This window comes from Arachis hypogaea, chromosome 15 (genome assembly GCF_003086295.3).
Source record: "Arachis hypogaea cultivar Tifrunner chromosome 15, arahy.Tifrunner.gnm2.J5K5, whole genome shotgun sequence".
In the NCBI taxonomy this organism is placed as follows: domain Eukaryota; kingdom Viridiplantae; phylum Streptophyta; class Magnoliopsida; order Fabales; family Fabaceae; genus Arachis; species Arachis hypogaea.
The window spans coordinates 22,853,501-22,880,631 of record NC_092050.1 but is presented as its reverse complement, the minus strand read 5'-3'; the positions used below and the strand labels follow the sequence as shown (position 1 = coordinate 22,880,631).

Sequence of the window (27,131 nt, the reverse complement as noted above, 5' to 3'; positions counted from 1 at the left end):
ACAAAAATAAACATGTTAGCTCTTTGAACTATTTTCAAATTTTATGCTTCCAAATAAACATATCATGAAGATCACTTCTTAATAAATCGCTTCGATCATACGTCAAATATACATAACCATGAGTATTACAATTCTAAGTTGAGTGTTTTGTTTTAAAAGTATAAGTAGTGTTGAGCTCGTGCAATTTTTTTCCCCTCTAAATTAGGTGAGCATTTAAAGGTGTTTTAAGTTAGATTGAACTTGAGCATTAAAAATTTGATTTAAATTCTTATATTAATAATCATAGTTATCAGAACTGAACTGGTGATCGAACCGATTAGATTATTGGGTCATTGGGTTATTGGTTCAACCGGTGAGTCACTGATTGAACCGATTGACTCAGTACTATATAAATTAAAAATAGTAAAAAATTTAAAATTAAAATTTAAAATACATATTTTTACTAATATTTTATGAATATCTAGCTATTCTAAAATAATATAGAACATGAACAATAAGTATTTTGTTAATTTTATTCCATCATAAATATTTTTATTTTATTTTTATATTAAAATAACTATTATTTTAAAATTTTAATAATTTATTAATTAATTTATATCTATTATACTATTATATATTACAAGTATTTATTAAAAAATAATATTAATAAATAATATATTATTATGAAAAGAAAAAATAAGTGAGTTTATAACTAAAATTAAAATAAATTAAATAGAAGTAAACTATTTGATGAAAGACACCTATATGTATTATAATTTGTATATAAATTAGTAACGTGCATGCTAGCTCAGTGGCTATAAAGGACGTTCTTGAAAATTTAATTTCAAGCGGTATGATCAGATCATCAACAAGTTTGACCGATTTTCACCGGTTCGTTCTGATTTTTAATCTTGTGCGGTCTAAATATCGAACCGAATCAGTAGTTGATCCGATTTATTGATTTTCTGGTTGAACCGGCCAATCTGGTCCGATTCTAATAACTATGTTAATAATTATAATTAAGATTTTTTTTTACGAGAAAGGTGGGTTAGGGACCCATTTTTTAGAAAAAACAGCTAACTAAACCCTCTCATGAGGGAAATACTAGAAACATCTAACAAAAGGGAATATAAGAACATCAGGAGGAGCAACTTTAAAAATATGATGGCCAAAAGATATATCATGCCCTCTCTTAGCAAGGATGTTAGCCACTGAATTAGTTTCGCATAAGTTATGAGACCATTTGAATGTTCTGGATACTCGCAGCCAAGATGCGAATGTTAACTATAAGAGAATCACATAAGTGTGTAGTTGGGCAACCATTCTTAACAAAATTAATAGCTGTTTGAGAGTCAGATTTAACCATTAAGCAAGTAAAATTGTTAGCTAAAGTAATTTGAAGTCAACAAATAATTATTCTCCAGAGCTCCGCATGCATAATGGAACAACTCCCCAAGTTACAGGTGAGATCCTTAACAAATTGGCCAAGATGATTCCGAAAAATCCCTCCAGCTTGAGAGAAGAATGAACTGTCAACGTTTAGCTTGATACGCCTCTCTGCTGGAGAGATCCAATTAATAACTTGCTTCTGAAAAATGTGGTTATGATTAGGAATGGTAGCGTTTTGATGACTTTGACAATCTCATTAAACTACACTTTCACATGTTCGACTCTAGCTCGAATCGCAGTAGTATCTCCTTCGAAAATAAATATATTCCTGAAGTACCAAATGAAGGAGACCGTAACCCCTAACATGCAGGGCTAATTCCCTTTGGTAGTAAGGTTATGAATTAACTAGTCAATCAGATTGAACCTAAAAAAGTTATTGAAACCCGCATTTTTTATAAGAGAAAGCCAGATATTAGCAGCATAAACACAATCTCGAAGTACATGAAGAATAGTTTGTAAGGTGACGTCTTCTTCTTTTAACGTTTGTAAAGATGGCTTCGTGTGATATCAGCCAGAGAAAAGTTCAAATGCGCTCCGATCCTTTCCATCTCTGGATAAGATTGTACAGTCTTTTAGGATTATATGACTCTTCATTCAAATTTTGGTATGCTGTCTTCATCTCAAAATCTCCGTTCGATGATAAGCTCCAAGCTATAAGGTCAGCGTTTTTCCAAGGGGAGGGAGGAGAAATAGCTACAATTTTCTTGATCAGCTCCTTTGGTGGCCAAATTTCCAGCTTACTTTCATCCCAGTTGCCTGCGACAGTAAGGAAATCCATTAGATGACTATTTGCGTCTATTAGAGCACTTACCTGATTAGCATGTTGACTTAAGCAGCCACATCCAAGACCCAATTGTAGTTCCAGAAATTTATTCTCGAATCATCTCCTATCTGCCAAATGTAGTTCTGTTGGATGTTAGTCTACGCTTTACATATGCCTTTCGAGAGGTTGAATTTACTCCTCTTTCTCTCTACCTTGGAAATTACATCATTCTCTCATTGGTATTTGGATCGAAAAACTCTAGTTCAAAGACAGTCTTTTCTCTTAATGAGATCCGACCCTGCTTTCATCATAAAGACATAGTTCATTTTGTTAGTATGTCGGATCCCAAAACTTCCTGTTTTTTTAGATATATATACTTTAGTCATGTATTTTATATTATTTGTCGTATTTAGTGTTTTGCTGTGTTCAATCTACTAAATTATATGGTAGAGATTAATTCAAATGTTATACACTACTAAATTGTTTTAAGATGTAATGATCTAATATTTTGAATCTCCACTTACTAAATCGTATGTACTAGGATAATACGATTTATGTGAAAATGATAAATCATTTAATCTTACCATGATTTACATAAAAAATAAATATGTAACTAAAAATAATTTAGAACAATTACATATTAACTTCTAAGCAATTTATATACGTGAAAGATTCCGTCGTTACAATGATGATAGTAATAATTAGAACTACTTTGATTATTTTATTAACTTGTATTTGAAAGATTGGGAAATACAAACAGAGAGATAGAGACTCAGACATAGAAAATAAATTATATTTTTATATTATATTTGATACAAAATATATTAGATTGAGTTATGTTTTAATATTATATTTAATTTAAAATAAATATAAAAATTATAAGATAAATTTAAAATTTAAAAATTAAATAAAAGTAATTTTTAAAAAATATTAAAATTTCAGCCGACACTTTAAATATTTCAGTTCTTTTAAAAATATTTAAAAAATTCAAATTTTATATTCTAAAATTAATTTAATTTCTGATTAACAAATACAAATACTTAGTCCGAATGTCAATCCTCATGTTTGAACAAACGCAACCTTTAGATAATGGCACATGCGGGGACTTTCATTTCCAACGTTATATATTGATTATTGATCACTTTGTCAAAATAGCGGCATCCTAATAATTAAAGCAGTTGAATATAAATAAGCTTTCATTGTATCATGTCTTCAATTTCGGAGGCTAACAAATTTAAAAGTTATTTATGAATAAAAAGACTACAAAGATCGTCATTAATTTGTCTACAAGCAAGAATATGAGTTTTCATTGGTTTAGTAAAAAATGGTATAAGTTTTTTAATTATTCTAAAAAATCATTAGAAAAATTTAATTATTAAAATAAATATTAATGTCAAAATTATTTAAAAACTTAATTTTTATAATATTTAAAAAACCAATTTTTTTGTAAAAAATATATTATTAATTATTTTTTATTAATTTTTATAGGGTTAACCACAAAAAATATCTCCGAATTATTAAATGCTGACAAAAATGCACTCGAATTTTACTATCGACAAAAATGCTTTCAAATAATTTAAAAATGCGATAAAAATGCCTAACAGTAAATATATATTTTCAAAAAATGCCTTAGAAATTGAATTTTGATGTGATTTTTTATAGATATGATTATAAAAATAATATATTATTATCTATAAAATTTGGTAATTTTTCATTGAGTATATATTTTTTTTGGTAATTTTTTTGTTAGCAACCAATAATACTTTTAAAAAATCACAACAAAATATATACTTAGCAAAAAATCACCAAATTTTAAGAATAATAATATCTCATTTTTCTAATCATACTTGTAAAAAATCGCATTAAAATTCAATCTCTAATGTATTTTTTGACAAATACATATTTAATATTAGATTTTTTGCAAGATTATCTAACATTAAATATGTATTTCTCAAAAAATACATTAGAGATTGAATTTTGATGTAATTTTTTGTAAGTATGATTAAGAAAAGAGATATTTTTATTCTTAAAATTATTAGTGATTTTTTGTTAAGTGTATATTTTTTTATAATTTTTTTGTTAACAACTAATAATATTTTTAAAAAATCAGAAAAAATATATACTTAGCCAAAAAGTCACCAAATTTTAAGAATAATAATATTTTATTTTTCTAATCATATTTGCAAAAAATCACATCAAAATTCAATCTGTAAGACATTTTTTGAAAATACATATTTATTATTAGGCATTTTTGTCACGTTTTTAAATTATTTAAAGGTATTTTTGTCGATAGTAAAATTCGGATGTATTTTTGTCAACGTTTGAATAATTCAAAGACGTTTTGGTGGTTAATCCTTTTTTTATAATTTATTAATTATTATATCAATAATTTATTTTTTTAGTTTTAGTTATCTTTATAAATTATTTTTTTTTATTTATGTGATCTTATTTTTTTTTCTTCTCATTGGATACAATAAGTCAATCACAGAAACCCATGACAGGAAGCACGGAGGGAGAAATATGTGCTGGACCCTTATTTCCCGCCGCTGAATCTGCTAAGTTCAACACCGCTCATATAGTTTTCGGACCCAGCAACATCATCAGCTTCTTGCAGGTCCTTACTTACATTTTACATTAAAACAATAATAATAATAATAATAATAATAATAATAATAATAATAATAATAATAATAATGCATTTACTTTTTTCTCATAATTTTAACATTTTTTCTTATTGTTGTTTCCGTGTCCAAGAGGACAAGTAGAAGATAATAAGATTACTATGTCTACAATTGCCTAATTTTTAATGTTCCTTCAAACTATAATAGTGACAAAACAAATACATACATAATTTACTCCACACTATGCCTTAATACCAAATTAAATAACAGTGGTGTATAATGTATATATGTTTTTTAATAATATAAAAAGTATGTCTAGAATAAATAGTAGTAGCTAGTCTTCTATAAACAGTGGTTATGTGCCTAAAAAGTAAATCATTTGATCAATTTTTCTTAAGTTCCATCCAAGGCGTTACATTACAATGCCTAAAATTAATTATTTCATATCATTTTCAACTACATAATAATTTAGTTTGTGATGGTGGTGGACCATAATTCTCAAAATTGTAAAATAATTTGCAGAAACTACCAGAGACTCAAAGAGTCGATGCAGTAACAAACATGGTTTGTATGTTAGGTTCCTGATGTTTTATAGTGAGAGGAAGAAATTAAAGGATGGAAAATCACGTAAATGAGAAAAATAAATGATTATAAAAAAATATATAAAAAATAATTAAAAATATATTTGTCTTTTTATTAAAAAGTTAGATTTTTTTAAATATTATAAACATTAAATTCTTTTAATAATTTTGATATTAAATATATATTTTTAATAATTAAATTTTTTTTACTGTCTTTTTAGAGTAATTTTTTCTAAAAGAAATTTGGATTTCAAGAAATATAAATTCTAATTGATTTTATGTTGATGAACCAAAGAAAAAATGATAACAGGGGATTTAGAAATTTCATGGAATTCAATTCCCATATGAATTGAATTCAATTTCAGTGTAATAATTAAATTAGTTTAGATAAAATTCAATTTAATTTTATTGTTTTCTTTTAAAATTAATTTCAACTTAAATAAGTTTGAGTTAAAATTTCATTTTATTGGATTTCACTTAAAATTTAAAATGTCTAAGATATTGTTATAATATAATTACTTCTTAACTTTTTTTATTCACTTTCTCTCAACCCTTTTCTCCTTTCAATATACACCCTTTCAACATACACACTCTCTACTCTTATCACCTTCATTTCTTATCCTTCTCTTTCTTTCAACTCGGTTAATATATATAAGTTTACAAAGAGAGAATTTTTTTTTAAATGTAAGCTTTAATAATATGAAAAGAGTTTAATTTTGGTGTACAATAGTGTAAATTATACAATCTTTTATTTACATCTATTATTTTAAATGACCTAGTCAATATAAAAAATAATTATTTTTAAAAAAAATTTCACTCTCTTTTTTTGAAAGATGCTAAAATGATACTCCCTTCCTCTCTATTTATAAAATATACACTCCTCTTTTTTATATCTTTTAAAAAATCTATTCTTTAATCATTTTAAATTTTTTGTGTTAACTAACGTTAACTTTATCCATTTTTTAAGAAAAAGTATATTATTTTTTAGAAAAATACTCTTTAGCAAATATTTTATTTTATTTTATTAAATTTTGTTTACTAAGATACCCTTTAACAAATTATTTTTCTAATGATTAAATTATATTTTTATTAAAATATTCTATGAAAAATTTTTTAATGATTAAATTATTTTTTTCTAAAACACTCTTCAATGATTTTTTAATTATTAAATTGTGATTTTATCAAAATTTTTGTTAACAATTATTTTTATACTTTACTATTAATTTTTTGATATTAATGTATATTATTTTAACATTAAATTAAAAAAATCTTACCACTGTTAATATGTATAACAATCAATATTAATAAATAATTTATTTCATAGAATTATTAAAAATTATTAACAACTTTATCAAAACTCAAAAATAAGTCGAAATGGGTAAATCCTAAATTTAAAAAATTAACATCTCATTCTTTCACGTCTTTACAAAACAAGTTTCTTAATAACTATAATATTATTAAAGGGTATCTGAAGAAAAAATAATTTATTCATTAAAAAAATTAAAAAAATATTTTTTAAAAAATACAATTTAATCAATAGAAAAATTTTTATTAAATAATATTTTGGTAAATCCAATTTAATCAAAAAATAATATTTTTGTTAAAGGATATTTTTGTAAAAAATAATTTATTTTTTCTTAAAAAATAGATAAAATTAATATTAGTTAATACAAAAAAATTTAAAATAGATTAAAAAGAAATTTTTTTTTAAAAAATTATAAGGAAGTGAAGTATATATTTTACCAATAGAGGAAAAGAAAGTATCATTTTAGCACCTCTCAGAAGAAGAGAATAAAATTTTCTCTTATTTTTATTGATATAGTATTATATAGTTAGACACATATAAAACTATTTTATGTAAGTGAAATATCAAAATTGAATTTATATTAAAATAACATCCATTGAATTATAGTTTGAGAGATGAGTTTACATACCTAAAATAAAATTGAAAAAACTCAGCTACTCCATGATTGACAAATATATACATATATACATAGTGAGTAATTAAGCAAGATCATACACACATAGATACACAATATTATCAGGTGAAAGAGTAAAGTAGCAGTAGTGTCCAAGATGCATGACAATGATCCTTTCACCAAAGCTCTTTCATTAGCAGGTGCTCAAGTGTTTCCTGCAATCTTGAACGCTGCTGTTGATATGAACTTGTTTGAGATCATAGCAAAGGCAGAGACTTCGCTGGGGATGTGTGCATCTGAAATTGCGTCCAAGCTTCCAAACCAACACTCTGATATGGCCAACAGGCTTGAACGCATGCTGCCATTGTTGGCGGTACATTCTCTTCTCACTTGCTCCATTCGCACCAATCAAGATGGTGACACAGAGAAGGTTTATGCTCTCTCCCCTGTTGGACAATACTTTACACGTAATGATCAACAAGGAAGTTCCTTGGCTGCATTGTCAACTTTAATCTATCAAGGATACCGTAATGTTTGGTAATTGTATATTACTTAGCTTAAGTTATTGATTATTATTCATTATTATACCATATGTGTCCTTAAATTTAGTGATTTTGATAGGGTTTAATTCTGTGAAACTTTATAATTTTATCAAATTTTTAATGAATTTTAAATTTTTAAAAGATTTTAATTGTGTCTCTACCTCAGTTTTAAATTTATAATTAAACTTATACCGTTTTAAAAATATTTAAAAAAATCTAATTATAAATTTGCTAATAGTATGATTAGATGAATAAAAATATTTTTATATTAGTATTAGATATTCAATTAAGAACTTTAAAAATTTAAAAACCTAGTTACAAATTTTAAAAATTTATAAGATTTAACACAATAATTTAATCTATATAATCCAGTTTATATATTTTTCTGTTATATTCTCCAATTTCTAAAATTAACTATTATGTTTTAAAAAACAGGAAAGATACAAAAGATGCAATATTAGACGCTAACAATCACAACCATTTCCAAAAAGTGTATGGAAAGTTAGCATTTGAATATATGGAGACAGATAGAGAGTTCGGTAACCTTTTCGGGCAAGCAATGTCTCAAGCTGGACCTCTGGTAATGAAATCAATCCTTGATTCATATAAAGGCTTTGAGGGAATATCAACGTTAGTTGATGTCGGAGGTGGATATGGACAAGCCCTGAAACAAATTCTCTTTCACTATCCATCAATTAAAGGAATTAATTTTGATTTACCTCACGTTGTGGAAAACGCACCTCCAGGTACGTAATTGTTGCCCACTTTATTTTATTAAGGGATAAGGGACCTTCCCCTTGGCCTATAGCCTTCTAATCGGAAAAGGGGCAATTGGATTTCGTTCCTGACACTTCATAGCAACTCACTTCCTACAGTCAAGGGCGATCGGGCCAGGCCGAGTCAGAAAGGCTTTGATGACTCAAAGTTCATATTAGGGAAAGGAGAGTGAGGGGCAGAGGGGGCTGTCCTCGGCCGATCATCCAATTCATTCCAACAGACAGGCATGGTTCTGTAGTCAAAGCAACTTCGTCATTTTTGTGCATTGATTTGGTCCCTAACGTTTAGGTCAGAATCGAAACTATTTCTAATATAATTTTTAATTTAGAATCATCTTTAACATTTTTTTGGTATTAAAATTATCTTTTTAATTTTTTATGGACAAAAATACTCTCCACCACAACCAGCATCTTTACCACCACCACCACCACCACCTTCCTTAATGCCATCAAATACTAATAATTAGATTCAAGAACACCAACAATAACACTTTATTCAAATTCAGTAATAATAACATCAAATTCAACAACAAAATCAATAACACACAACAACAATGAAATAAAAAATAATAAATTAAAATCAGAATTAGAAACAAAAACAGAAACATAAGTAAAAAAAGCAAACACAGCTCAACCAGAAGCTCAAGCAGAAACAGAAAGCAAAGGCCGAAGCAAGATGCAGAAGCTGAAGCAAGAAGTAAAAGCAAAAACGGGAAGGTGCAGCAACGACGCGGCAAGGCGGCAGAGGCGAGGTCAGTGGCGACAGTGGCTCGCGTCTCCTCTCTCCCTCGTAATTCCCGACGGCGACAGCAGCTCCAAGCTTCACCGGCGCCGTCCCCCCTTCCCCTTCCCCTTCCCCTTCCTCCCGGTGTCCTTTCCACTTTCCTTTCTCCTCTCCCCCTCCCCGCATTCTTTTATTTTTTTTTAATTTTATAATTTTTTTATTAGGATAGGGGTAATTTAGTAATAAAATTAAAAAATTTATTAAAAATACGATTTTAATACGAAAAAAACGTTAAGAATGATTCTAAATAAAAAATTACGTTCTGGACGATTTAGATTCTGACCCTAAACGTTAGGGATCAGACCAAAACAATACTTACCCCTTTTATTAATTTAATTTTGATATGCTATGAGTATAAAATAATTTTAGACTAGCATCTAATTATATAATATCATGTCAATAAAAATAATTATTTTCGATAAATAGTCATCTAAAATAATAAATGTGATTAGACAATTATATAAAATATTTTATGATGTCAATACATCACAATTAATTTTTTATTTTATTTAATTGACTAATAATTTGATCTCAAAATAAATAATTAATTTTTATCATAAAAAATTGAATACAGACAAAATTAACAAAAAAAATTATTATTCTCATAAAAATAAATTATATTTGATAAAAATATCCGATCATTAAATTTAGAGTTGATTTTATAAAAAAATAAAATTCTTAAATTATTTTTTTATTATATCTTTTAACCTATGAAGCACGCTTGGACATTTCACTGAGTTGCAGACACATTTTGGACATGATACTCGTTCGACATGCGTGTCTGTTGTGTCCAACCATATATTAATAAAAAATAAAAAAAAATTTCAGACACATTTAGACACACCTAAATATCATCACATATTAACGTGTTCAACCTTATTCTTAATATTTATTCTTAAAATAAATTTAAAAATAGAATATATTATTAATTATTAAAACTAAAAATATTTTAAATATTTTATATAATTAAAATAAAATATTAAAAATATTTAAAAAATTAATTTATATTTTAATATCAATAAAATATTAAAATATCATTATAATTTATCTAAAATATACTTTATATTTTATATATATACGTATCTCTATATCTTATATTAAAATTCATATATCAATATATTTTATATCGTGTCATATCCTGTATCTATGTCAATGTCTGTCTACGGTCACTTTTAACTTTTTAACTCCTTAACTGATTACGACCATTCAACCTCTTCCGCCACTGTTCTCCCGGTCCCAGTATTCGCGACCCATGCTTTCTTCGTCCTCTCAACATTTTAACCCACAAACACAAAATCACCATTGGAAATCCTCATCCTATGAATTTCCCTTATCAAAACCAGAGACTATCCTCAACCCAGATTCAAACTAACCAATCAACACACATATTCATCATCTACAATTTTCACAAGCTAAATCACAGCACTTTTCAAAACAGTGGGTTCCAAAGTTGAATTAATCCTATATTTAGCTGATTAGTTATTAATCAACCTCCAACTAATTTTTCATTTTTAATTTAGTCTTATCATTTTTCAATAAAAAACCACCACAAAGAAATAATAACTAGTTTTTTGCGCAGCTCTAAATCTAGTTTATTATAAAGACATGTGTTAAGGGTCAAAGGAGGAGGTAGGATGCACATGGGTCATGTGAAATCGGGTTTGATATGACTCAGATTCGACTCGAAATATACACCGGGTCTATTTATTAGACCCGAATCTGGCCCTAAACCCGATGAAATTAATATACTTTCGGATTAGCATGTAAAAATATTCAAATTTTTAAGACTCTAACCATTATTTAACATGATAAAATTCACTTAGAAAAATATAACAAGAACTAACTCTTCTTCAAAATTAAAGCATAACCACAATCAATACTAATATTATCTAATAATACCAAATATTTAAATCAATACAAATAACACAATATTATGCATTAGTCTAAACATAAAACATTAACTTAGTCTTATAATGACTAATAAGACAAAATATTAAGGTTTATAATACTTAAATACCACATAAGAATAGTTATGATCCATCACTAATAATACAAAATATTAATTTTGTATGATGACCGGGCCACCGGACCAAATTCGGGTGACCCGAACTATGGTCCGAACCCGACCCGAAATAATGACCGGATCTATTTTTAAGACCCTTACCCGGCCTTAAACCCGATAAAATCACACCAAATTAGGCCCTAAAATATTTGGAACCGGGCCGGATTTTCGGATCGAGTCGGGCCATGTGCACCCCTAGGAGGAGGTGTAGTATTATATAGTTTATTTTTTTATTTATTTTCTCTTTTCTAAATATTTTATAATCATTTTTAGGGCAATTTACCCAAATAAATAAATTAAGTGAATCCTTTACCTAAATACACAAAATGGAAACTTGTTATGCACATGTGCATTTTTACTATTATGTAAACCGTGGTAGCCAACTACGGTTTTTAATTTCTACGTAAACCGTTGCTACCATGGACGAATTATGGTTGGAACACATTAAGCATAAACTGTGGTAGCCTCCCACGGTTTATGAAGAGAATGGCTTCAACGTAAACCCCTCTAGCTTCCCAAGGTTTACATGTTAGGTAGTATAAATACATAAACAAACATATACAAGTGATTCAATTAAACATATAAAATAAATGGAGATGAATTTAGTACACTAAACAAACATGTCGACATTCATTGACTTAACCAACCTTACATTACTCAAATTAAGAGTGCCTAATACAACTTAAACAGACCCAATAAACTAGTGGCGGAGCTTAGTTCAGACAAGGGGGCATAGCCCCCCAAACTTTTTATAAAAAACTTAGTAGTACTTTTTCAAAAGATAAAAAATAATTCAATTGATTTAAATACTTTACTATGACTTAAAGTATGTAATAAGTTCAATAAACAACACTCTCTCTATCTTTAAGTTCAAATATAAAAAATTAGATATTTTTTATTTATTTAATTTAATATTATTTTATATTTTATTATTTATTTAATTTAATTTTTTATATGATAGAAAATAATAGAATATTCAATAAGTATTAATATTATTGTATTTATATAAATTGATAAAAAAATTTAATAAATATTATAAATTTTAAAAGTATACTAAATTTAATAAATTTAATAAATTTAGTACACTAAACAAACATATTAAATTTTTTAGTACACTTTTAAAATTTAAATACTTTACTATGACTTAAAATATCTAATAAGTTCAATAAACAACACTCTCTCTATCTTTAAGTTCAAATATAAAAAATTAGATATTTTTTATTTATTTAATTTAATATTATTTTATATTTTACTATTTATTTAATTTAATTTTTATATAATAAAAAATAATAGAATATTCAATAAGTATTAATATTATTGTCCAATAAAAAATTTAATATGTTTGTTTAGTATACTAAATTCATCTGAGTAAGTCCATTTATTTTATATGTTTAATTGAATCACTTTTATATGTTTGTTTATGTATTTATACTACCTAACATGTAAACCTTGGGAAGCTAAGGGGGGTCTACGTTGAAGCCATTCTCTTCATAAACCGTGGTAGCCGTGGGAGGCTACCACGGTTTATGCCTAATGTGTTCCAACCATAATACGTCCCTGGTAGCAACGGTTTACGTAGAAATTAAAAACCGTGGTTGGCTACGACGGTTTACATAATAGTAAAAATGCACATGCGCGTAAAAAATTTTCATTTTGTGTATTTAGGTAAAGAATTCACTCAATTTATTTATTTGGGTAAATTGCCCTATTTTTACTTTTATAATTGTAAATAATTTATTTGTATATTTTTTTTTTCGAGACACCTTTTTTTAAATTTGAGTAAATAGTTAAATTAGTCTCTAAAAAATTATATAATTTTTAAATTAATTTTTAAATTCTTTTTAATCAAATATATCTATAAAAAATTTTTAATTAGTCGCATTAATCCTTCTATCATATTTTTTACTAACGGAGTTAACAAAAATTGACCTTGTCATTAAGTTGCATAAACGACGTTTTTAGGATAGAGGAAGAGTTAAATTAAATTAAAAATTAAAAAAAAAAACTTGAAAAAATAAAACCCTTTTTTTCCTCTCACTCTCAGGTAAGGAGACTCTTTTATGGTTTGTTTATGCTGTACTTTTTTCATGTTCATGAACTTAAGAGTGGTGGAGTGTTGTTTTTTTTCTTTTAGCCTTGGTTTTTCTCCCTCTTTTATGAGTAGAATCTGCTCTTTACTGCTGGGATCTCGTCCTCGTCTACTCTTCAGAGGCCACGCCACGCGAAAACCAGGCCGTACAATGCGGGCGCTGTGGAGGCTAAACAACTGACAGCTTTGTGTGCTTTAAGGAGAAGAACCCAGGTGAGTTATTTTGCGTTTTTGCCTCTTTCTTTCTCCCATACGCGACTTGAATGTTCACGATTACCACCACCACCAATGAGCAAGTCTTCATCGGAAGGACCCTCGAGCTCTCCCATGGACCAGTTTGGGTTTTCCATCTTGACCACCACCGATGTTTTACGGTGGCTCTCTTTTGTACCCCAGCTGAACAAAGGTGCCATTTTAGTATATATTTTTATCTTTTTTTAGAGGATTTTGATCTCTCTGACGAAATTAACAAGAAACACCACAACCTTAAAAAAAGAAAGAAAGAAACAATTGAATAAGAAAGAGGATGAGGAAAAGGGACTAGAAGTTAAATGTCATTATTGGAAAAGAAAAATAGAAAGAGAAATGATAATAGTGAGAGACGCACGATAAGAGCATAGCAAAGCATCACTACACCATTATGACATTGGCAGCTAGAGAGACATCCATGGCTACTCAGGCAAGAGTTAGTGGCTATCGAGTTTCAGTAATGAGGAACAGATTCAACAAGGGAGAAGATGACTAATGGGTGAAATTTTTGGGGTGAGTGAGACCGGGTAGGTTAAGTTTAGGTATTTGTTGATCTAGCTCATGAAAAGAACAGTGCGGTTAGCACCGTCATTGGGGAGTGACGGAAAGACTAAATTTGATTAAAATAATTTTTTAGGAATTAATTTAGAAATCGTGTGATTTTTTAAAGACGAATTTTTTATTATTTATTATTTTAAATTTGGGCAACGTTAGATAACCAATAATTTATCTAACTAACATGAACAACGGGCCTTGAAAGTGGTCAAATTCAATTAATAACACAGTACATTTCTTTTAATTTTTTTGTTTATATTAACATAGTAGAATAATAAATTGTACTACAAATAGTATATCCAAAATAATCATCCACTTTAAAATAGAAATAACCATCCGTAATTATAATAAAATGAACATCTGTCTTCGTTTAAATTTGAAATATGGTTATTATTAGAATTAGAATGAACATATTATTTTAAAGTTTAAAATTGAAATATGTTAAATTCAAACCCCAACAAATAAACATCCAAATTAGAATGAAAATAACCATCCACTTAACAAAATTATGTTAAATTCAATCCAAATCAAATGAACATCCAAATTAAAATGAAAATAACCAGCAGCCTACCTAGTAAAATGAACATTTAGCCCATTTTAATTTTTCTTTTAATTTTTTTTGTTTATATTAACACAACAGGGTAATAAATTGTACTACAAATAGTATATCCAAAATAACCATCCCCTTTAGAATGGAAATAACCATTCATAATTATAGTAAAATGAACATCTACCTTCGTTTAAATGACTTAAAATATAGTACATGATGTATCTCAATTCCTATGCAACTTGTTGTCATTGAGCTCTCCCACATCATTCAACACCCTCATTGATAAATAGATGAGTCCCAATGCCAGTTGACCAGACAGCCATTCCATATGACATTGTAGTGATTTCTCCTCCATTTTTCATTTCTTTAGTCGAAATTTCTTTATCAGATACCTTCACAACCATGGATCCAATTTTCACATCAATGCCATCTCTTTGGAACTTGTCCTCAGCAAAAGAAGTGATTCTTTTGTCAAACCTAAAAAATGAGCAAAATCACAAATCACCTTTGACGTAAGTTTTATGGTCCGATTAGGTATTTAACAATTAATACAACTACTTCATAACTTTTATGAGCATTGCCTACTTTACATGAAAGAAACCTACCATTATTAAGGAACAAGAATCATTCTCATTGTCTATCATAACGTCCGGTTGATTACTCGGACGAACCTCGGCGGGAGCCGATGATGAAGCCGGTTCCTTGCCTTTATGACACATCCTGAAAAAGAAAAAATGGAATACAACTCAGGAAAAATAGATAATTGGCACAAAAGCAAGAGAGGGATTAATTAAAATTCAAGTATATTCAAAACATACATGAATAGGTAGTTTCATTCAATTCACTTAACTAAACATGATATGCACTTCTTAAATTACACCAATCAAATGACCAAACTTGAAATTTTAAACCAATTTGGTGTTTAAACAAAAATAATAATCAAGTGTCTTGTCAAAACTCAATCCAAACATCATTAAAAATAGCATAAAATTGCACAATTTTGAATTATAATGCCTATAGAGAACAAAATTTAAGATAAATGCTGGCCAAACATAAGAATTAAACAAAAAGTTTCACTCAGGTATTTTATCGAGCATATGGTGTGCACAATATGTAAACAGATATTTTGAACTCAATTTAAGCAGCAATCAATCTAGAAAAATTAGCCATCAAACATTTTACAATCCAGAAAGTATTAATCCATTAATCTAAGCCTAATCTAAACTCTAAAAGCAGAATTAAAAAGCAGTTAAAATAAATAAACGAAAGAACACAAGGACAGGGGAAATCATGGAACCTGCATTGGTGAAAGGGGAAGAATGGAAAGAGAGGGATAGCATACGCGGTGTTGCAGCGGCATAGAGTTTCGCCGCTGCTGGGGGTTGCACCGAGGTTTCTCGCTGGGGTTGGACTTTGCACAAAGAACAGGGGTAGCGTACAAGGGATTGGGGAGAAATGAGGAAAGAGGAAAGAAAAAGAGAATAGAGGGAAGAGAGAGAGGGCAGGCGACGGTGGTAATAGCGGTGGTGTCAGACGGAGGGTTGGGCCTCGGTTGTGGTCTCAAGCTGTGCTGGGTTGAGAGTGAAGAAGAGAAAAAGATCTAGTAAGAGGAAGATAAAATGAGAGGTTAGTTGTAGAGTCTCAATTCACCAATATGAAAACCCTGATTTTTTTTGAATTTGAAATATGGTTATTATTAGAATTTAATTAATCAAACCATTGATTACATGTAGTTAATTTACTTTTTTAACCCCATTGTTTATATTGTTCACTAATATTATTGTTCACCTATACTTTTTCTTTAAATTTAGTCTGGTAAATTTTGACTTGACAAAATTCATTATAGAAAAAATTTTGGAATTAGTAAAATTTGTAAATTTTAAGGTTTTAAAAATTTTATTGTATTGTATCTTAACTCTTAAGCTTCTTAGTACACAACTATCAATCTATATTATTATGAGATATTCTCCAAATCCAAACAATTTTAGCATCCAAGTTCATCCAAGTGATTTTAGGTCACGCGCTTCTTCTCACGTTCGTTTACGCACAGAGCTTCTTCTTCTTCTTCGCCTTCCTCCTCCAACGATCCTCATTCTCCTCCTTCTTTTTCGCGTTTCTTCTTCTTTACGTGTTTTCTCCTTATCGTCATTCTTTTGTTGTTATTGCTACTGTATTTTTTTTGTCTTTTTCTCCTTTTCTCCCTGGTGAAGAAACAGTAGAAGGTGAGGAGGAAGAGTTTTGAATTGTGCAGAACAGAAATGAACCGAAATGGCCAACTCCACTGAACCGAACATCATTCATGTACTGAATAAAACGTCATAAACATTTAATCATCAAGAAAAATATTTCTACATGCACAAGACTCAATTGAACACACTAACAATCAGGTAATTCAAAATGAGCAACTCCACTTAACCGAGCAACATTCATGTGCTGAATAAAACGTCATAAACATTCAATCATCAAGAATAGAATTTTTATATGCAAAAGAAGTCAACTGAACACATAACAATCAGGTGAACCAAAATGGTCAACACCACTGAACCGAACACTAATCATGTGCTGAATAAAACGTGATAAGCATTCAATCAGTAAAAAAAATATTTCTGCATGCACAAAGACTCAACTGAATACATTAACAATCAAGTGAATTAAAATGAGAAACTCCACTTAACCGAGCAAAATATTGCTGTTGTTGGTAATGACTATAACGAAAGGATCTGCGTGCGTGAACCGAGCAGCATTCATGTACTGAATAAAATGTCATAAACATTCAATCATCAATAATGGCCTTTTTTCATGCAAAAGAAGCCAACTGAACACATAACAATCAGGTAAACCGAAACAGCCAACACCACTGAACCGAATACCAATTATGTGCTGAATAAAACGTGATAAACATTCAATCAGTAAGAAAAATATTTTTACATGCACAAGGACTCAACTGAATACATTAACAATCAAGTGAATCAAAATGAGCAATTCCACTTAACCGAGCAAAATGTTGGTGTTGTTGGTGATGATTATAATGAAAGAAGAAGAAGAAGAAAAAAAAGAAGAATATGCGTGTGCGAAGAAGAAGCAGAAGAAGAACCTACGTGCGCGAATTTAAAAGGAGAAGGAGGAAGAAGAAGAGGAGAAAGAGGAAACGAAAAAGGAGAAGACGAAGATGAAGAAATTGCGTTATGAAACGCGCGTGTGATCACGTTCCTTTAATGAGAGTAGTTTTTGTTGGTGTTGGACCTATTTGGATGAAAAAATACTTGGATGTATAGCAACTCTCTATTATTATTTATGTTTATTTTTTGGATTATAGGCCATGGTTGTTTCTGAGAATAGAATAAGACAAGATATTGAGAATAAGATACAGAGGATGGAAACACAAAATTTTGTATTCTTATATTTTGTTTGGTAATAAATTAGAATAATTTATAAAATTCAATTTATTTTTATTTTTTTCATTCAAAAAAATTGAAAAGAAAAATATAATTATAAAAAATTAACAAGAATAATAAAAAAATGAAAAATAAGTTGTGTTCTTCCTGTCAGGATGGATACAAAATACATTAATTCAGTATCTTTGGACACAATGTCTCTGTTCATGTCTCAACTGTCAAACACGATTTTGTGTCTCTGTGTTTCTATCTCAGTGTCCCGTAAACAAAGACATCCTACAGATAGAATTTGATCACTTTGAGTGATCAACAAGATTTAGGCTTGTTTGGGTGAGTTTCTAAGAAAATATCTTTTTTTTAATTATTTTCTTTTTTAAAAGATCTTATGGAAAAGTAAAAGTAATTTTATGTTTGAATATTTCATGCAAAAAGATCTTTTTATCTATCAATTATATTTGAGTATAACAATGTGCCAGTTTGAGCGCCATTAAATTGATAAAAAATATCTTTTTTCAATGAGAAAAGATCTTTTTTTTATTTTTTAGTATGTATGGCAAATTTCAAATAGTAAAAGTAAAAGTACTAAAAAAATAAAAATAAAAACATTTTTTTTGAAAAGCTACAATTTACATCTTTTTTTTAAAGATATTTTTCTTTAAAAAAAATATTTTTCACATAATAAATGAATAAAAAAGTACTTTTTATCATATTTTATCCAAATATAATTGATAGATAAAAAGATATTTTTATATGAGATATCCAAACATAAAATCACTTTTACTTTTCTAAAAGGTCTTTTAAAAAAATATCATTTAAAAAAAAGATCTTTTGCGAGAATGGCATCCAAACAAGACCAATATAAAAGTACTTTTTTGTTTATTTATTACATAAAAAATATATTTTCTTTTAAAAAAAGATCTTTTAAAAAAATATGTAAATTACAATTTCCTAAAAAATATATTTTTTAATACTTTTACTTTTACTACTAGAAATCTGTCAAATACGCTAAAAGTAAAAAAAGATTTTTTTATTAAAAAAAATATTTTTTTATTAAAATAATAGCGTCCAAACAAGCACTTAATCTATATATTTGTAACATCTAAAAAAGTGAAAATTAATTTTAGAATTAGAAAATAAATAATGTGATCATTTCTAAAATATAATCTTATCATAATAAGAGAAAACATATCTATTATATATATCTATCTAATTTTATAACTAAAATGTACCACATGTCACTTTTTCATTGCAATTGAAATTAAATTTTTTCCTCCAAAATTAAAGAATTATATCCTTCTTCCTACTAATTTTACAACCAAAATGTGCCACATGTCACTCCTTCATTACAATTAAAATCAAACTTTTCCTCCAAAATTAAAGAATTCTTCCATTCTCCCTACTAATTTTACAACTAAGATGTGCCACATGTCATTTCCTCATTGCAATTAAAATCAAATCTTTCCCTCCAAAATTAAAGAGTTTTCCCTCTTCCCTCTCTCTTTATCTATCCCTCTTATTCCTTCAACCACTCTATCTCTTTTATATATCATTATCAATAAATAATTATAAATTTGACAATCAAAATGTGCAACATGACATTTTTTAATTATATTAAAATTAAAATTAAAATATAACTATATTATATATTGTATTATATTATATATTATTATCTAATTTAATAATAAAATGTGTTACATAATACTCTTATTAAATTTAAGAGAAAATATTTTTCTCTAAAATTAATAAACTCCCTTCCTAAATTCTCTCATATACCTCTCTCCATTTTTTCTAGTTCTTTCTACCTTTCTCACTCTATATATAATTTTAATATATTTATATATTATTATCTAATTTAATAACCAAATGTGTCACATGATATTCTCTTATTCAAATTGAAAAAAAATATTTCCTTCCAAAATTAATAATCTCTTCTTAAATTCTCTCATCTATCTCTCTCTTTTTCTATTTCTCTTTACTCTTTCCACTCTATATGTAATTTGTAATTTATATTTTGTATTAGTAATTTGACAAATCAAAATGTGTCATCAGATATTTTTTATTATAATTAAAATATTTTTTTTTCAAAATTAACAAATCCCCTCTCTCAGTCTTCATCTTTATCTTTCTCTCTCTTTTCTTTCATTCTCTATTTTTTCTATCTTTTTATTCTACAAAAAATAAAATTAACAAAATAATATAATTCAAATAAAAAATATTATTATTATATACATATTTTTTTAGTTTTTTTGTTTAGTTTTAAATTTTCACTGTGTATCTTTCTAATCTATATTTTTTTTTCTTCTTTCAAATATTTATTAAATATAATTAGAGAGAATACTAATGTTATAATTAAAAGTTAAAATCAAGATTCAATTGTTTAAAGAAAATTAATTTTGAGTTAATTTTATAACTATCAATATAATTTTTTTCATGCTAATATTTAATTATATTTTTATATACGTACAGAGAAAAAAATATTATTTTTAAATAACAAGCATAAAAGTTAATTATTTCTATTTGTGCAACAGTCTTAACACCTAATCAAAAGTATATAAGTTAAATTATTTCAAATTTTAGATAACGAATATTAAAATTAATTATTAGTAATAAATCAAATTCTTTCACATGAAAATAATAATTAAAAATCTTATTATTTGATTTTTTATCCACGAAGATCCTAGTCTTCTTAGTCAATGGAGACTTTTGTCTCCTACAATCTTTTTGTAAAGGTAATTTGATTTTATAAATCTTTTGTGTTATATCAGGATAAAACCGATATAATTTTAAAATATTTATATTCCCGTATTGTAATTACGGATAAAAGTACAATATATGTATAATTGTATATATTTGAAAATCATTAATTTAGAGAGAACTATTTTGCATAAAGGGTTAGAGCATATCGGAGGAGACATGTTTACAAGTGTTCCAAAAGGCGATGCCATTTTGCTCAAGGTTAGGTTATTAGCATTGTAGCTACAATTTAAAGCATTCAAATTTATTCATTTATATAACAAAATCTAATATATTGTCATCATTTCAGCATGTATGTCATAATTGGGGAGATGAAGAATGTGTGATGTTTTTAAGAAACTGCTACGAAGCTTTGCCAGCACATGGGAAGGTCATAGTTTTGGATACTTTATTGCCTGAAATTCCGAAATCAACATCATCGTCTAAGGATACTTATGCTGTGAATCTGGATTGTCTTATGCTTCTAGTTCATGGTAAAGGAAAGAACTGAGAAGCAATTTAAAAAATTATGCAAGAGCTCCGGATTTTCCCGATTTGAGGTTACTTGCAATGATTCCTCAATTTCGTTTGCAGTGATGGAGTTTTACAAATAAAAATTAATTAATTAACCAGTAACTTATATGTATATAATACCTTTTTACCAGTCCTTAAAATAGTATTGAGAGAAGAAACAATAATGACCCAAACATATAAACAATTTCGAATATATATATATATATAACAAAATAATGTCTGCACATTAAAAATTAGTTACCAAATCAACTACTATATATTTATGTATAAATACATATATTATTTAACTTATTTTTAATATATGTTTAATATTTTAGCATGTATTATACACTAGTAATTAATTTGGTGATTGAATTTTAATGTACACGGTATCTTGCATAGTTGATGTATATATAACTAACTATATAAGGTGTAAAATGGAAGAACTCTCAATAGAGTATGTATGTTATCATTAAAATCTCAGCAAATTTAAATGGTATTGGCTTACAACTTATAATTAAACCTCTATGAAATAGTGCAAGCTAGTTAGATTTTAACAAGTTTTAATGAATTTAATTCATTTGGACTTTGATATTGCAAAATACTTCGATGCTGAATTATGAATTTCACGATCCAACCGTACTTGGTTTCTTCTTCTACATATTCTATGGAAAATAGACATCTAGGTTTCATTTATTCGACTTCCATGAAAGGGGAACCAAAATAAATCATCTATAAAATTGCAATACAGTGTCGAGCTAAAGTTTCGGATTTCTAGTTTTATCTCCAAGAGAAACCATCTCCTCATTGAACCAGGGAAAAGGAAGTTATGCATAAATTAAAGAAAGCTAATTGAAGAAATGGTGATTCAGAGAATAAAGAATCAAAAAGAGATGTGAATTGATGTAGGAGGAGTTGAGAAGCTGAGACGAGAAAGTGGTTTCTTACTGGTTCACTTTCTTACTCAACAAGAAAAAATGAGACTTACAAGAACTAACATCAACTAGCTAATTACATCATCTAGTATACTAAAACTGTGATTCACCTACAAAAACTGTTTGACATTGTGTCAAATACTCAAATCCATCATATCTACAACTACGGACACATATCTTCCAAAAGGAATGAATTCTAATTTTTTTCCCTCCATTATTTTGTCAAATATGATATTTTACCATTTAACATCTTCTCTTAGTTCCACCTAAGGATTTAAGAGAAAAAATTGAGAAGATCCATTTTTACTCCGAAACTATTGAGTCACAAGTTTCTCACATGAAGATGTTTCTTCCCTTCATCACCGTATACCATCTCCATTTCGAATTTAACCTGTATGATTCTAGTAACTGCATCAATCTTTTTCTGGTTTTTGGCGCTTGAGAGTTGAGATTGTGGATCCTCAATCATTACTTCAATTTTCTCAGGTTGGAACCAAAGGTGCACAAATCAGCATTCATTATTCTTGTACATTTACACACAAAGAACACACAAGATTTAAACTACCAAAATCCAAAAGGCCAAAAAAAAAGGTACATGATTATGTTTAATAAACTACTTTCTATTAACAAACATTAAGCTGCATGAAAGCAAATCAAGGTAGATGTTGGCCTTGGCAAAGCTTCTTTTTTCTTTTTTTTTTTTTACCCCTTTGAAAGTTGCTAGTATAAGCCGCATGCTAAAAGAGCTCTATCTCTATGAAGAAGAGGATTTTCTACTTCTTTTGTCCTTATTTATTTTGAGGATGAGATTAATAATAATAATAACATTGTGTTCCTTTTTCAGATTTGGAGACTGGCTGATATAGAGCTTGCAAGACTGAGAACCTCAAATGGCGGCTTGTTCGTCACCTCCTTCACTGTCAATGGGCATGAATCTGTGATCCAGAAGTAGGTGAATGCACTCTCTGGATTCCCTGAAGTGTTACAGGTAAGACATATAAGTAAACATTAGATTGCCCTTGTGAGTTTTTCTTAGTACTCATTTGGAAATATTATTATCATAGGATAAAGAGTGGAGGTTCCATTTCCACCCTATAGTGTTAAAATGACAAAGTTTCAATTGAGTACATAAAAAACATGAGTCATTTATCACTACTTAGAAATGAAATCCTCTTTTTAACACACAATAATATTCAAACTTAATCCGCAGTTCACCTAGATGTGTTAGTGAAAGATTTAAAAACACACAAGAGTTTACAAATGTAATGTAAAATCTTTCCATAAATATATTGATACTTCTTCAAAATGAAAAAACTACACAATGACAAGAAACTCATGCTGAAATATAGTCAATGAACCAAGTGAAAAGTGACTGGATATCTGAACTTTTTCAAGTCGATGGGATCTTGAAGAGAAGTGTGACATGACTAAAGAATGTTCATGGAGTATAATGCCATATAAAACCCAGTAAATTTTCAAGAAAAATTCAACTAAATCAAATAAATAAAAGGAAGTGGATTAACAAGTTCATGAATATTTCATATGAATTTATGTTCCTCTATGACAAAGGAGAGGCAATGAACATGGATCTATGAAAAAAAGCAATGCAAATGAAGCACTACCTCCATTGTCATGTTCAAAGCGCGCCCATGATTTATTTGGAAAAATGCCATGCGTTACATAAGCACTAATCTTTTCTGCTCCATGAGCTGCCAAAACTTTCTGAAAGATGAAAAACTTACAAGTTATGAAATAAAACATAAGAGAAGCTTTCTTACAATAAATAATAGAATATAAGACTTTGATTTTGTGCAGTATGTTAGGTATGAATCCTCTAACATAAATGTCTGTACCTGACATTCTACTAGAGTTCCACCCGATTGAACCAAATCATCAACAATCACAACATGCCGAGCACTCGGATCTCCCTCCTTAATACGAACAATCCGTTGATCTCCTTCCCTAACTTTTGCACAAACTATCTGCATATGCATTGTGTAAGTGGTAACAGATGGAAGCAATGCTGAATCTGGCACCAGATTGATACACACGACAAAAATTGTTAGAGCAATACCGTTGGAAAATGCTGGAGTTGCTTATGAAATCGTTTCCAAGCACCATCATCAGGAAAAGCAATTGATATCTGTGATACATGAATTCCCAACTTGTCAATGAAGAAGATAGTATGAAAGCAATTACTCATTCACTTTTTCAGTTAACATCTAATGAAATATAAGCATGTTTCTTTTCAGAATAATATGGAGAAGACTTAATGGTAAAATATGAGAAGCAACTTTCAAAATGATAGGTTGATTACTTGCAAGTGCAAAAGATCCGCAGTTTCTATCACTCAAAGGGGAAAAGGCAGAACAATATATACAAAAAGAACACACGAAGTTTTCACAAAGGAGAAGAAATAAAGATATGAGTGAAATCCGTACATTGTCAGAATCAGGGAGATCTTGAAGCCTTCTTTTAAGCAATGGTATGCCACTCTCAAAGCACGGTAGAATGTTATCGCCAAAGTAGAATCTCTCCTGTGTTGAAGCAAATCATCAACCAATAAGGGAAAATAAGATATGAACCAACCAGCAACAACTATAAAAAGGAATTCATTCTACCAATATAAGGCATGAACCTGCAAAGCATGAATATCAAATGTCACCAAACTAGTAGGTCCTCCCCTAGAAATTGGTATGTTCGACAAAAGCCTAGCCAAAGTAAAAGCCGTAGCAATATCTCCTTCATCTTCCATTCTTTCAGAAGTGCCAGTGGGGAAGAACGGAAGGACAAGGGTAAACGAGGAAATAAACAGTTTCGGCAATTGATAAATAACAGGTATCTGCTCAAAAATCACTGCTGGAGAACTGAACGATGCCAGAAAAGCTACATGCTGTCCACGAATACTTTGAGCATTTGGAATGAATATGTTGGGAAAACCATCAGGAAACTTTCTGAAGCATAATATAAAGCATTTCAGTGGAAACCCAAAAAATGTATTCAAAATGCAAACAAGGTAGGGAAAAAAAAAAGAACAATACCAATGTAACATAGCAACAGTTTCAGTAACCTCAGGCATCACATCAAGATCATAATTTTAGCATTCTTAAGTAAAATTACAGTATAAGCCTATAATAGAAGTGGGAATAGGAAATTGGCAATGGTGAATTGAACTACTCCCTTAAACCCGTCAACTCATCATTGTTAACATAAATTTCTGCATTTTGAATGTCGCTGAGTCCAACTAATTATTTTAAAATTATTTTGTTGATATTAAAATTCTATACCCTGATCATAAACTCTTAACCCTAAATCCTATATTACAAAACTAAACTCTAAAATTGTCTAATGTTGGCTATCTAAAAGTTGGTCCTGTAGTTTCTCCTATTTACTCTCTCTTAATGGGCATTTCCAAGTTCCGAAATTTGAACATCACACTACATCAATTCCATCACGAAACTGCAATTCAACTTAATAGGATCATAGAGACATTGAACCGGGAGAGTCCAGAGTCAACGAAAAACCAATACACATTACCACATTGGTCAAAAACACATATTGGCAAGACATAGCACGGGAAAGAAGAAAAGAAAAAAAAAAAAACAAAAAAACAAAAAGAGAAAAAGAGAAAATGAAACAAACCCCCAAGAGATAGTGCGGAGTTCGATGGTGTCAGATTCAGAGGCGATTTTCTGAGCAAGGGACTTGGTCTCGTCGCAGAAAAAGAGAACAACCTTTTTAGCATTCTTGGTGCGGAATTCAGATGAAGTAGCAGCGGAGACAGAGACCAACGAAGAAGAAAATGAGGAGGAGGAAGAGTTGTTGTTACCGTGAATGGAAGTGTCTTTGTTCATTTCCCGCACGTGCTCAATTGACCAGTTGCGGAGGTTGCTCTTGATCTCGCACGTAGAAGAGAAGCGGTTTTTGTCGTTGTTCTTATTGGAATTGGGAAGGAGGAAGTGGGAGTGAAGGGGAGAAGAGGGTTTGAGAGTGAGGGATCTGTTTTGGGACAAGAAGAAACTGGGTGGCGCCTCCATTCTCAGCAGTCACCGGTTGCATCGCCGACACTATTTGTTTCATAGAGTCACACACTATTTGATGGCAGGTGCCGGTTGGAGTTTGAGTTTGTTACTAAACAAAAATACTATTAATCAGTAAGCAATTTTTTTTTGGTGACTTAATCAGTAAGTAATTATAATTAATAACGAGGAATGTTGGGTCACCAGACATTTATTATTTTTAAGTCATAATTATCTATTAATATTTAAAAATATAGAATAAAATATATTATTAAATTGTTAAATTAAAAATTTTAAATTAAAAAAATTAAATTAATAATTAAATAATAATAAAAATAATAATTTTTATTAATAATTAAATATTTTATTTTATTATAAATATATTATAAATATTTTAAATTGTAACTGTATTTAAAATTTGAATAGATAAAATTAGTTATAAATATAATTTAATTGAATCAGTTAAAAACAGAAAAGCTCTGCTATGCTTTACAAGTTCATTAACAAATAAAATCCAAAACGCGTTGTTACACATACATCATATACACGTGCTATATTAGGGCTCCCGCTTTTATCTAACTATCAAATTTAAAAGATTTCTTTCCTTCTTCGTTTTC

General features: G+C 28.7%; 2 protein-coding genes across 3 annotated transcripts; one reads left to right on the top strand and one right to left on the bottom strand.

Annotated features, from left to right (window-relative positions):
• Positions 1–7,344: 7,344 nt before the first annotated feature.
• Positions 7,345–21,745, top strand: LOC112746941 (isoliquiritigenin 2'-O-methyltransferase-like). Of its 2 annotated transcripts, XR_011872958.1 has the most exons (5): positions 7,345–7,849; positions 8,290–8,600; positions 8,730–8,919; positions 21,205–21,269; positions 21,358–21,745. XR_011872958.1 is itself a non-coding variant. In XM_025795047.2 (3 exons), exons 1-3 carry the CDS (start codon positions 7,470–7,472, stop codon positions 8,801–8,803), a joined length of 765 nt encoding a protein of 254 aa, XP_025650832.1. In that variant the 5' UTR covers positions 7,345–7,469; the 3' UTR covers positions 8,804–9,174. The 2 variants fall into 2 exon arrangements, 1 of the variants encoding a protein (XP_025650832.1); XM_025795047.2 differs by lacking the exons at positions 21,205–21,269; positions 21,358–21,745 and having other exon boundaries at positions 8,730–9,174.
• A 1,201-nt stretch (positions 21,746–22,946) lies between these two features.
• Positions 22,947–26,643, bottom strand: LOC112749969 (ribose-phosphate pyrophosphokinase 4). Its single transcript, XM_025798424.3, has 7 exons — positions 26,138–26,643; positions 25,134–25,449; positions 24,937–25,032; positions 24,570–24,638; positions 24,349–24,477; positions 24,118–24,217; positions 22,947–23,469 (listed from the first exon to the last, which is right to left on the bottom strand). Exons 1-7 carry the CDS (start codon positions 26,530–26,532, stop codon positions 23,336–23,338), a joined length of 1,239 nt encoding a protein of 412 aa, XP_025654209.1. The 5' UTR covers positions 26,533–26,643; the 3' UTR covers positions 22,947–23,335.
• Positions 26,644–27,131: the final 488 nt, after the last annotated feature.